General features: G+C 56.2%; 3 protein-coding genes across 3 annotated transcripts; all 3 read right to left on the bottom strand.

Annotated features, from left to right (window-relative positions):
• Positions 1–1,279: 1,279 nt before the first annotated feature.
• On the bottom strand, positions 1,280–2,826 carry A1O7_06972 (uncharacterized protein; the record flags this gene model as incomplete). Its single annotated transcript, XM_007760972.1, has 2 exons — positions 1,280–1,927; positions 2,227–2,826. The coding sequence occupies 2 exons, from the start codon at positions 2,824–2,826 to the stop codon at positions 1,280–1,282; spliced, it is 1,248 nt and encodes a 415-aa protein (XP_007759162.1).
• A 2,988-nt stretch (positions 2,827–5,814) lies between these two features.
• Positions 5,815–8,429, bottom strand: A1O7_06971 (uncharacterized protein; the record flags this gene model as incomplete). Its single annotated transcript, XM_007760971.1, has 2 exons — positions 5,815–5,983; positions 6,643–8,429. 2 exons carry the CDS (start codon positions 8,427–8,429, stop codon positions 5,815–5,817), a joined length of 1,956 nt encoding a protein of 651 aa, XP_007759161.1.
• Positions 8,430–9,747: 1,318 nt separating this feature from the next.
• Positions 9,748–12,118, bottom strand: A1O7_06970 (uncharacterized protein; the record flags this gene model as incomplete). The annotated part of the gene is made up of 4 exons (XM_007760970.1): positions 9,748–10,260; positions 10,312–10,623; positions 10,673–11,824; positions 11,879–12,118. The coding sequence occupies 4 exons, from the start codon at positions 12,116–12,118 to the stop codon at positions 9,748–9,750; spliced, it is 2,217 nt and encodes a 738-aa protein (XP_007759160.1).
• Positions 12,119–12,856: the final 738 nt, after the last annotated feature.

Raw genomic sequence — 12,856 nt, 5'->3', positions numbered from 1 at the left:
CCAAGATCTGGGTGAGCTTGAAGCGCCAACCCTTGCTTGACATGAATACTCTACAATTGAGCAGCGACTCCCGTGTGCAACGATCTCGAACGATGTCAGCCATGTCTCTCTGCTATCTCTAAATGAATACATTTCACTTCTGAGATGCGCTGTTTGGAGGCTGGTCGGGTCGATTCGATGACTGAAGGGTTTTCCCAGACTCGAAGACAGTGATGACAGAATCCGTAACTTCGTAAACACTTTGAGCATCGGTTTCGCCTCGGTCATTCGAGCTGTTACATCGAGAGGGCCATGGACCTCGGACTCTGCCGGATGATTCTCTCTAAGCCGTCCCCAATAGGTATAGGTGTGTCCACATGTCCTTCGGTCACGAAGGGCGTCCTTTCTGTAGGCGACGGCTACCTCCCTGGCGGGGAGAGGACAGAAGACGGAGTTCTAGTAGTTCCGTCCCGTCTACCGCACCTGTGAAGTCGGGCTTGTCCTTGCAGGGTAATGGGGTGGCAGTAAGGTTTACATGACTTGCTCGTAGCCTCCAATTGTTGCGGCCTGACGAAAAGCCGCTAGGATACCCATTTGGAAGCTGCCAAGTCGTGATTCGGAGCCGAAGATGCGCAATGAGCAAAGACTGCCGCCTCCACCGACAACCATGTCGCTGGCAGAGGGAAGGTAACCTGACGTGGTGCTAGTGACGGGAGGTTCACGTGGAGATTGTAGATCATGCTGTAGCATATTGACTCACCACACGTTGCACTAGTACGACGAATGACTCTTGATGCAGTGCCATTGAGCAGCACTGAAATCGAGAACACGAGAGACCTCGTGGACTTGCAATGGCTGCCCAAGGTGTTGGCGCAGGGGCCACATAAACCCCCGCTTGGTCCGTCCGATGGCTTGGGCGGTATTCTATCATTGTGCATAGCATCCACTTCGCTGGTGGGCGTGGTTGGATCCTGACAAGTGACCAGGCGGTGTGTCACCAACACCATCGCTGGAGAATATCTCGCCAGTCGGGCTAAAGGCGGGATCATGCGGCTTGTGTGCTTCGAAGTTAGTGGCATCCAACCTTTGTGGCGCGCAGTCGTTGTGTCAAGGCCGCTTGGCAGGGTAGAAGAGCTCCAGTTACCTTGCGCCGCATCCGACTGACACTCGCGAAGAGTGTAAAGGCCCAACCATGCAGAACGGCTAGACTGGAGTCGAGGTTTGCTCCTACTCTAGACATGCGCCGGCCACCCCGTCGATAAAGTCGTTGATTGGTGTATTTGGGTCGGCTAGTATGTGCTCAGAGGTAGAGCTCTTGCATTCCAGCGGGCAGCTTGAACAGCTCGAAACCTTCTTCGACTTTCTTATTCAATGGATTTTCGTCCATTCGTGCCGACCCACTAGCTGTCTGCTCCCATCGGTCGAGAAGACCGACCTTCCAATCCTGGAAAGTTCGCGCCGAATATGGGAGGATCTCAGTGCTCTCTTCCAGGGTCTTCTTGAAGTCCACAAAGTCTTCTGGGGGCACAACAAGCTCTTCATGCTGTGTTCCGTTGGTGTCCAGGAATTTCTCTGGGTCCGAAAGGGCCTGGTAAAAAACCTTCATGGCTCGATGGGCGGTCGGACCACGTTTGCTGCTGGAGTAATAGATGTCCGGGTTAAATATCCAGAGCAAAAGACCTGCAGGTTCGGACTCAGCTTCTCCAGGACTGTCAGCATGCACGACCGCCTTGCGCGAAACGGAGCTTTCAATCAAGGACAGAAGCTGCGCCGTGATGAAAACGGCGGCGGCATATCTCTCCGGGGCCTGTCCTGGCTCTCTGACGAGGGTCAACCTTGACTTGTAGAGTCTGTAGCTGTCTTCCCCTTCTGCACGCGAGCCCAGCCTGCTTTGGCATGAGCTACATTGAAGAGTAGTGACACGGGCTCTGGGAGGGTTCTTGATTTCCTGAGTAAGTCATCAGCTGGCATGTACCTCTGGTGTATCCCCTTGCGCAACTCGGCTCACGCGCGCAAAGGCGAAATGAAGAGGCTGGTTCATTTGGTACGCACTGGTGGACCCATCCGTCGCTCCAGCAGAAGGAAGTTGGGTCTACCTAGCTAACCACCAATCACGGATTTGATATGCGGCGAATGTATCAGAAACTAGATCAACAGACTCTTGGTCTAAAGACCTGAAAAGCTTCTTTCTTTACGCCAAGTGTGGGAGTAACTGATTTCGGGGATCCGGCTGTGGTCATCACTTACCTCGACGTTGATACAGTCCTCTCCATAGCACAGAAACGAAACAATATCCACAAAGCCCACTCCCGGGCTCGTAGCGAGCTTACTCCGTGCAGAGAAGCCTTTGGCCTCCGCTGCATGCTCGCCAGACGGCGCTCCGTTCTCATGTGGCTTGTGGCAGAACCAGAAGTCCATCAGCTCTGCCCAGTTCTCACTGGGCAGGTCTTTCCAGCTGATGGCTTTGGACGCGGAAAGGATGCAGACATCGCATTGGTTGCAATGCAATGAAGCACTTCCCTGCAGGCTGACTGCAGACCACGGGACCTCCACGCCATCAGCGTCCTCTTTTGTAGAGTCCAGCTGACTGACATCATCAATTTGCAGTCGAGTAGATATCTCCGTCCTCTTCTCGACTGGGAACGTGAAATGAGCAGTGCCAGATATCTGCGTCGGTAGATAGATGCTGGATGCTTCCCCATCGTGGAGCGCAGTGATGATCTTCTTGTCCGAAGACAAGAGAATCTTGGTGCCTTCGTTCTTTTCGGTTTGGAGGGAAGCATGGAGAGTCAACTGTCTGATGTGGGTCAGAGCTTCGGCGTACAGGACGATTTTGGGGTTAGACATGGTGCACGTTATCCACAGAGGTCGTGCGGCATGGCCGCCCTGTTATTTGCACCTGCGTGGAGATGTCCAAAAGTTCCTTCCGTAGTTTATTCAAGAGCATGTGCTCGTAGCCGGACAAAGGCGGAGTAGAGTGTAAGAGGCAGACCCTAGGATGATGAAAGTCTTTCCCTCCGTAAGGGCTGGCGCTGGGGGGAGCCTTCCTGATAGCCGATGTGAAGTCAGACTAGCCCTTAGGACGCGAGGAAGTCAAGCAGGCATATGCCGCATTGAGGTAATGAGTATCGATTCAACACGCCCTGCTCCGGAAACGATGCTTTGATAGGTAGTCGATGGAAACGAAGTCGCCTGCGTGCCGAGCTTAGGCGGACTTGCCCTCCGGTCCGCAACTGTCGCAAATCAGAGACCGCGAAGATTCGGTGCAGTGAACTCTATCATGCACAAGGCTAGCCGTACCAGACAGTGAAGGGATGCCTGAGGCGAATCCACGTCTTCGAGGACGCAGAGACCAAGCGCCAATGACGTCCCTTCAGAGAGCAAGATCGGGCTTCTTCAGGGAAGGATCGAGGGGTTTCATGCCACGACGGGAACTTGCAGTGTTCGCGAGGGGCGTGTCTTGTGTCTTGTGTGCCTGAGAGAGAAGAAGCGTGAACAGCACGAGCCTTTGCACGGGTGGTGGGGTTGTCAGAGCAGCTTTTCCGGAAACCGTGGCGGTGATTGGTCCGGCGGTTGCGGTTTAGTGTGAATCAGTTCCAGTAGGGTTTGGCCCCTGTACATGACTAGGCGACAAGCACCTCATCACTCCCTCATCTCTCCCTCACTTGTCCCTCAGCGGTTCCTCATCCGTCCCTCCCTGCCCTCCACCACGGTCAGCTTTCCGGCAGATGCCAGAATACACTGGCGCGTTAGCGTTCGTGTCTATGCGGGTGTGTCCAGTCTTCTCGGCTTATTAGAGCCCAACCCGCGGACGATGGGCGCAATGCTCTCTCTCTACAAGAACCCCTGCAAGTCGTCTTGCGTCAAGTTTTCTATGAGCATCCCAGCATGTTTGTCTACCACCAGCTACCACATCAGGATTCGCTCCGCGCGAGTCCGCAGTCAGCGACACCCGTCCAGGTCTTTCCCGGCCTACGCAAGCTCGGACATCGAACAAGTCCCCTGTCTTTACCCAATGCTTGTCATTTGCCGATTTCACTGCATAATGAGATCTGAGCCCGCAAGGAGAAATTTCCCCCGTCGCAGCTTATCATGATACATCCTGGTATGCTTTAACCTGTTTGTTTCCCATCATTCTCGTACGTGCTGGCCGGTAACCCAGAAAGGGGTTGCGCCCTTGTAATCCTAAAACAGCTTCCCTCCGCTCAATGGACCGCGACCGCCCGACGAAAAAGCTCCAGGCGCCATTGCTGTAGCCTCAAAACCTAATGCTTCACCCTCAACAGGGGTAGCCGCATTTGTGGCATCGTGTTCCCCTGCAATCGTCCGTCAGCCCGTCTCGGGAATGTCGGGCGCTGAAGGCAATGGCTGTTTCCCAGATGAATCGTCACTGGGGAAGCCGGGGGATTCTCTCGTACGGTATGACCCAGACTTCCTGGCCCTTGTCTCTGCAGCGAGGACACCGTACTCCATTCATCTTCAGCCACGAGTTCGTCAGCTTTCTGCTCCATCGATAGAACTGCGCAGTCTCCTACCGGTCGGGTCTGAATATCTGCATGGTCGCTGGGTCGCGCTTTGATACTCGGAGCACCTCCTTGATCGGCGAGAATACGGTTGGGGTGCAGAATTTTGAACATCGTGGCACAGGAGTCAAGCGGGTAAGCACCAAAGCGAAATATCGTGGTTCGAACGTTCCCGCGAGGTTCTGCCAAGGTCCGCCTCGTAGTTGAGAGACGTACTTTCCACCGCGTACCTTGGTTGATTTATATTCACTCTGCGACCATCACCACGCGACCTAACCTCCGCAAAAAGTGCCGTATTCGTGCGTAAATCCACGCCCCCCACGAGGACAAGCGAGCCTCAGGGACAGATCCACTCACCCCCCGGAGCCACAATATGCATGATTCGCACGGAGCCGATTGTCTCCGGATCGGATCAATCGGGGCTGTTGAGTTTATCGCTCGATGGAAGCTTGTGCCAAGCCCGTAGGACGGCATATTGAAGTTCTCGCTCTGAGTTTGTCCTGCAATACATAGCAGGCTGGAGTTACACCAGGGTCGCGGTGTGTTGCTCTTTTGTTGGATGTGTTTGACCCGTAGCATCCTGTTTCGCAGTGCGCAGGTTAATCCGACCCAAGTAATTGACCCAGACGGGGGAGGTCCAAACTCCTGCAAGCTGTCCGAGACACCGTCGGGTGGTACGAGAGGAACGCGATCACGCCTGTCGAAAAGCACAGCGCGTTCTTCAGGCTTTCCGTCGCATTGTAGTTCAAAGCGGCACAAAGAAGAACCAACCAACCGTGGTCGCGACACAGATTGCTCGTATCTCGCGGCGGGTGGCCGTCATCGTGACCACTAAGCACATCTAGGCCCGAACGAACCAGCCCTCTTGCACGAGGAGCCCAGGCGTGGAGCAGCACGGCGTGGAAACTGTGGGACTCTTCACGAGACTTCACTGCCAAGTAGGATGGGGCGAATTGAAGAAGACGGTGACATGGAAGACAACTCCGGGGACGTCGACATAAGCAGGGCCTTAGCTGCCCATCCTATTAGTGGCTGTCGAGGCGGATAACGAAGTACCACAGCTCTGCGGATTTGAGTTGCTGCTGGTCAAGTCAAGGCACTGGTGCTGCGGCTCCCGCCCATTACGCTGCTCACACACGAATGCGTCCTGCCGCCGACTGAGCAACCCTTCTATCATGAATTGGATTGTAGGAAACGGTGTTGCTTGATGTCAATATACCCTTTCCCAATGACGATGCTCCGGAAGAGGAGCACTGGGTGTGAGCGGGGAAGGCCAGCCAAGGCCTCGACCTCGCTTGTGGCTTCTGACCACTCATTCCACACGCTTGGAGACATGCACAAGCAAGGCGCCGGGAGATGGCAGGCCAGACGAATTGAACAAATGGATGAACCGGTACCCTGGCCGAAGGCGGTCAAGTCGTATGCACGCCCATGCGAGCATGTTGTCTTTGCCCATTGAGCGGTCGTCCATGATTTTGAGCCTATGCGAGGAGTCAGAAACGATCTCAGTAGAATGACCACGGTACAATATGACACGTCATAAATGGAGGCACGCAATGGCAGGTGTGGACATCTTGATGGGCGTACATCGCCCAGATGTAATGTTGTGTAACACGATCGTGCATGGGGAATCAACATTGCACAAGACTGCAGGCGTCCTTGACCCGCTCTGCCGGGATGACAAGGCAGGGCGCGAGACGCCCCTCTTCCGCCCGATGGTTGTTGTTTCCACGGGCGGTCCAAACTCCTGTGCGAACCTGCACTCGTTGGAAGTCCTGTGTCAGGGTGGACATGGACGGAGCCTTGCGTGGTCCGACACCCCAGCCTGATTGCCAGCCTTACCGTCCTTCTCTCGACGTCGACCCTCACGGGAGCTCCTTCTCCTCAGGAGATGGTCGAGCGGGGACGTGGATAAGACATTCGGCAGGGACGGCACGGAAAGCACTGTCAGACGAGGCAGGGACTAGCATTGGAAATGTAGTGCAAAAGTCCGAGTGGCACACGCTTTCCGGTCACGGGACTCTACCCAATGCAAGCCAGTAGTGCTCTTTGGGACCGCACGCCGCTTTTCGTCGCGGTGGAGCGGACTTCAGAACCCAGCCAGGACGTGTATCTCGGTGTAAGGAAAAGGGCCACATACCTGAGGAAGCTCAATTCTTGGATGGCGTCGGACAAGTTATACCAGCTCAACAATTCTCCACTGAAGTCAGGACAGTCCGTGCGAGCCGTAGCTGATCTCCGTTTGTAGAATTTGGAATCCTTCTCCTCACCGCCATGTGATTGAAGGTCGTCCTTGCTATTCCCGCCTTCGTCGCCCTGACTAGGAGAGCCGGGCGGATCCACGTGCAACTGTGCCTTGACGTATGGTTTCATCTTTTGCGCATGCGAGATGTCCTTGTCGATGGGCAACGGCAAGCGTTGTGCTGCGAGCACCCGTATTTCCAGGTTGACACGTCTCTTCCTCGACTGAAGCGACTTTTGTGCTCTGTCACTTGCCGTGGTGCAGCGATAACCTTCCGGCTTGAGGACCCAACCACCCGTTCCCGCGAACATGCCCTCGTTGAGCATCATGCCTTTGTCCATTTTCTGCCAATTCAAGGCCACCATCTGCGCGCCCATTCTCCAATGGAAGGTGGGGTCGACATTCGAGCTGTTAATCCTCGTACCTTTCGGAAAGACCCGCATGAGGAAGTTTTTGTTGTGGTTAAAAAGTGCAGAACCGTGCGATGGGTCGGATTGCATACTGTGGACCTTGTTCTCCGATAGACTGAAGACGTGGTTTGGAAGAGCAGCTTCGGGCTGCGAGAAGTGCTTGAAAGTGTACGCTCGAGTATACACACCTAGTTCGGACAACTTGGACAGGACTTTAGAAGCCTTCTTTCGTTTCCCAGGGGAGGGGGGTGGTGAGTCGGCAGTGCCGTCGCTGGAGTTCGAGGTCACGTGCTCGATGGGATCATTGGACTCGCCTGTCCCCGGGTCCGGCGTCCATTTGACTTTGATCAGGATCTTTCCCATGAGAGACTCGGGCGGCGGAAGAGCACAAATCTCGGTGCCACTCTTGAGCGACACCAGATATTCCGACCAGACTTCGCGCATAATCTCCACCATGACGTCTTGCTGTTCAAGGGAGGCGTGAACCTCAAGAGAGACGATCAAAGGCAAATCCGTGCTCACAAAGGCCGATGACCTGATTGCATGGCACACCGAGCGAAAGGTGACGGATTGGGTCAGAGTGTATCCATGCAGTACTCTCGGCTCACCCTTCATACTTAGTGGCGGCGAAGGCTGCGGAGAGAGATGGTTGGAGCCATCCGCCGAAGGCTCCGTCTGCCGCGCCGGTGCGACATTGTCAGGTTGGCCAGGCACCCCTGAAGCTTGCTCATTGGAGGGGATGGGGGGCTGTCCGCCGTTTGGGGCACCGGCCGCGAGCGAGGCTGATCGTGAGCGTGAACGCATGCGTGCAGCACGAGCCTTGACCTTTCCCCAGCGAGAGGCTTTCGTCTCAGACTTCTCCTCGTCCTCGTCAGAGCTGCTGGTGTCCGAATCGCTTTCGCCATCCCACACATCGATTTCCAAGCATCGGCACCCACGCTTGAGCACATTGGTGTAAGCGAGCTCGGACGCTTCGCCATAGAGCTGGTGGCCCGAGAGGTAGGTATTGTGACTCGAGCTTATGAAGTAGGAGGACATGGGGTATTTCAGGTCGTTCTCCACGGGGCCGGACATCGCATTGGACGAGACCGAAGCCATATAATTCAGCCACGCGACTTCGTCGCTGAACTTCTTGCCATCTTGTGATTCAAGGCCCTTGCGAGCGGACAGGAGGTGTGACAGTACAGGCTCCGAAAAGGGTTCGAGGGAGAAGTGCGAGGCTGTCTCAGACGGTTGTCCACCTCCTGCCGCACGCACCGGAAGAGTCTGGCTCATTATCGCGGTGACTGCTGCTCTCTCTCCTCTTCTCTCTCACCAGGCGCTGCGATAGTAGTTTGCACAGGTTCAGTGAGGGGCAAGAGGAATAGGAGGGGCTAGGTGATCGCCGCACAAGGAGGAAGCCGTAGTTGGAAGGAACGTCTTGTGTATGCGAGAAGAAGTTGGTTTCAAGGTCAGATCACGAAGGGGAAGGGCATTACGGATGCGTCAATAGTAGACATGGCGGGCGGTTGATGAGGACCGTCAAATGTCACCCGAGGACTGAAACTTGGAACGAATCCTCAAAACACACGCAGACTAGAATTGGAGACTTATCACTAGCCACCCAACTCGGCCACTTGGCTGCACACATAGAAGGATCGTCCCTCGCAGTTGTGCTTGCAACTCGTGCTGGACACTGCCACATCATTTCGAGAAGTCACAAACTCCCGGCAGAGCTGAAAAATGGTGGAGCGCGTTCCTGCAGCGCCCCGAGGCGATGGCGTCACTCGCAGCGCCGAGTTGGGGGGCTGGGTTAAGGGGGGGGGGGGGGGGGGCCTTTTGCGCCTGGAAGCCTGACGCGGCAGGCCCGAACAGGCTCCCAGAACGAGGTCGACGGTCCACGTGACACATTTCATCAAGCAGTCCTTACAGAACGCGCAAAAAGGAGCATGTCAGATTTGAAGCTTTGACTACAAAACAGCTCATGCTCATGGGCTCGTATCAAAAAGACATCGAGAAGAATAAAAATTGATGCAATGAAGATTCGTAAAATTCCCGCTTGGCTCCACCAGGTCTGTTCTGGAGATCAGCCCCGGGAGCTTTGCGCCGAATGTCCTTCCAACAGGCAACCGTCTCAACCCTTTGCAGTCGGCTGACGAAGAATACAAAAGAAAGGCTAGGCTGGAAGAGGTGATGGGCATCATCACATTGGGGGAAAGATCCCCCAAGTTGTGACAATGCACAATACCCCTTCGGCGATTAAGCACAGTCACAATCAGACTCTCCGAAAAGCTGTCCCGTTAATAACGGAGTTAGTTAGAAAATTAGACTATTTAGAAGAACTAATAGTTCAGTCCTTTTTTTCGGAAGGAGAGCCCGAGGGCCAATGGTGCAAGAAGAGGAGTTGGTGTTTGGACTTTTGGCCCCCGGGCTTTAATACCTCTATGCCGGCGGAGAGAAGCCTCCCCGACATGTTCAGCCCCCAAGATCCCATCCCCCTCCCATCCCACCCGCTCTTCCCACCGTTACGCCACTTGAGGTGTGCAGATCGGTTGATCAGGCCTTTCCGCTCACCTCAAGTGTTGTAAAAGTAGAGATCTTCGCCCTGCCCCTCCTATCTCTTCGTCTTGACAGTGTCTCTCGCCAGATGCCAATTGCTCACCACTTCCCAGGAGAAGGACGAGGCCAGCGCCTGATCGACCCGTTGTTTGGTGTTGTAATCCATCGAGGCCTGCCCCGGGTGCTGCTTGTATTGCATCGCCGAACGCCGAATTTCTTCGAGTCGCTGCTCGTGTGGGACGTCGTCGTGCTTATTCTTAATGTGTGACCAGAACGCGTCCACCTGGACCCATCGTTTCAAAGTGCTGCAGAAGCGACACTTTACGGAGAACGGCGGGTTGGGGAGACTTGTCGAGCGGGGCGACTGGCCCCCGACGAGGGACTGCTCGTCGAGACGGATCCAGACACCATCTCGGCATGGCATCTGCAGCGGGAGTTGGGACTCAAAGGTCGGCATCCGGTGGCCCGCCGGCGGCTGCACACGAGAGCCTGCCACCGGCAGGTTGTTGGCGCGTGACAGGACGAAGAGTTGAATGTAGAGGCTCTCGAGCGTGGTGAGGGAGGCATGCTGACCTGGTTAGTTCGAGACCTGTACCGTGCAGGCGCCCTGGCGACTTACCTGGAGCAGACACGGAGGGTCGTGCTGGACGCACAAGCCTGGCACGGGGCCATATCGACGGAGATGCCTGGCGCTGGTGATGCAAACGTTGCGGCTTAAGTTCTTGTCCTTCGGTTCCCAGACGATATGGGCAGGGTTGATGCAGCAGCCGTGGTGGCAAAGGTGAGAGCCCTGCATCTCTTCCCAGGGCGCGTCCTTGCTCTGGGCAACCAGAAATTGGTCCAGTTCGACGGCGCGCCGCGGCCAGCTCTCCTCCTGGAACCAAGCGACTGCTCGAGCACAAGAGACTTCCACGTCGTCGATAGAGATCGTCTGGTATGGGGTTAGACGGACGTGTGACGCGATGTAGAGCGAAACTCACCAGACGCCGGTCCGGCTGCTCGCTGTCCGGTGCTCGATCTGGGGTGAAGGTCCGCAGAATTTCGAGAGGCTCCGTGTTTTTCCACTCTCCAGGGACCAGGACACAGGTGCTGACCCGGTCTGCCCTCAATCCCCACCCGCTCAGACGCCGACTCAGGTTTCTCTCGAACACGTCGCGAATCTCCTGCGTGAGCCACGAAATCCCCTTCTGCTGTCTCTTGTCTTTTGAGGTCGGCATGGAGTACCTCGGGATCGGACGACGTGTCGCTGGTGGCGATGTTCGAGGGGGAGGTTCCATCTGCCGCAGCGAGCTTGTGTCTGTCGGCGGGTCGAGGTCCGCGGTTCCGAGATCATCCGATGCGATGGCCGGTTCGGGCGAGTCAGGTTGCCCGCAACCTGCCAGGTGCCACGGCGTGCAGACATCGTCGCTGTCAACACGCTGGAGAGAGCGAGAGAGGTGGGACAACCAATACTGTTTCTTGAGTCGTAGACGCGACTGCGTGTCGCTCTCGCCGCCGCTTGGTCGGTGGATGAACCGGATCCAATTGAACAGCCAAAAGGTTTCCGTACATTGTGCCAGCCACCCGTCCGCGTCGAACGGCGGGCGTGGCCTTCGAGGAGCCTGGCCGGCGGCGTCGAGTGCAGCGCGGACCACGAAACGGATCTCGTGGTCGTCGGCGGTCCAGGCTGCTTTGTCGACCGACGCGCCCACGTATCGGGGGCTGTTGGTTCGGATCGCCTGTGTTGCCGCCGTGATTTTCCAGGCATGCGGAGCTCTGCCCTCGTGCTGGTCAAGGCATTCCCGGGACGAGTTCGCCTTTTGGAGGGGCGTCGTGGAGTCGCTTTCGTGCTCTCTTAGGGCGGTGATCAGCCCAGGTTGACGCAGTAGAGCTTCGAGCGCGGCTCGGTCTGTCAAGCCCAGCAGCTTGATGATGCTTTGATCGACGTCCATCCGGAAGTCCGCGTAGTCAAAATGTTCAGGGGGGCTGGCACGAGCCATTCGCGATTCCGCAGGGAGTCCTGTGGCTGTCGCTTGATCAAGGTTTGGAAAAGGTCGATCGGGGCGCACGGGAACTGTTGGTGGACGTGCGAGGCCCCTCTGCTGCAGCACGCGCATCCGGCTCTCGTAGGCTAGTGCAGAATGATCTGGCTTCTGTGACGGGTGAGTTGGTGTGTCGGGCCTCGAAGGGCTGGGAATGTGACTCACCAGCGCCGAATACTCCTCGTACATCTTGTTGCGCGGCACGTCTGCCGCGGATGCAGCCTCGACCCAGCTGACCAGGGCTTTGTCATCTTCATCAGTGAATCCTCGATAGGTTCTGGTGGCGAGCGTCGAGCTATATGGCCGTGACACAGGAGGTGGATGCTCTGCCCAGTCCACAAGACGAGCGGTCTCCCTGTCCAGGTGGACTCCCACGTCCTCGACCTTCCGGAGGTCCGAAGACATGGTGGCAGCGACTGAGAGATCGAACAACACGAACGGTCAGATTCACGGGGGCTCAGAAAATCGGGAGAAGACGACGGCCCTCGATCTTGCCATTTGTCGGGTATTTATGATTTGCAGAGGCTCAGCAGGGAATTGTCGAGGCCTGCCCTGCTGTGATGTCCCAGTGGCGTTGACAAACTCGGCGAGTGCAGCCAATGTTCCGGGTCCCAGGGGAAAGGTCGCATCTAATGGCCGGGGGGGGGGGGATCAGTCAGGGGCGAGGGGCCTCCGCCTCGCTTTCCATGATTGGTCGCGTGTGAGACTCTCCCACGAAAATAGGACACTGCGCTGAGATCCCTGAGATGGTGTATTTTGCAGGCGAAGGGTTGGTCAGGCCGTGCGTGGAGGCTTCAGCACATTAAGGCCCGGCGAGGCGGCCGCTAGGAGATTGTGTGTCTGTTGGACGTCCACGCGTGATTTCGTTGACCGATGTGGCAGAGGCTCAATTCGCAGCGCAGAAAGTGATAGCGGTTGTCAGACCATAGCTTCAGCAGGGTGTCCGCTGTGATGATCTGTGCACGTAGATGGCCGCGTGACTGCTTGAGGAACCACTGATGATATGAAGGCGGCCCTGTTCTGGCGCTGGGACATCGTGCATTGTCTGCCATCGTCCACTCAAAGGTCGTGTATAAGGTGAGAAACGCGTCCAGATCCGCGGTTTGGACGTGCCAGCCCCAGCGAAGTAAAGTACAGAGATAC

The sequence above is a fragment of the Cladophialophora yegresii genome (genome assembly GCF_000585515.1).
Source record: "Cladophialophora yegresii CBS 114405 chromosome Unknown aczIN-supercont1.5, whole genome shotgun sequence".
Taxonomy (NCBI): domain Eukaryota; kingdom Fungi; phylum Ascomycota; class Eurotiomycetes; order Chaetothyriales; family Herpotrichiellaceae; genus Cladophialophora; species Cladophialophora yegresii.
The sequence above is the reverse complement of the archived record's forward strand: the minus strand, read 5'-3'. Positions and strand labels throughout refer to the sequence as shown.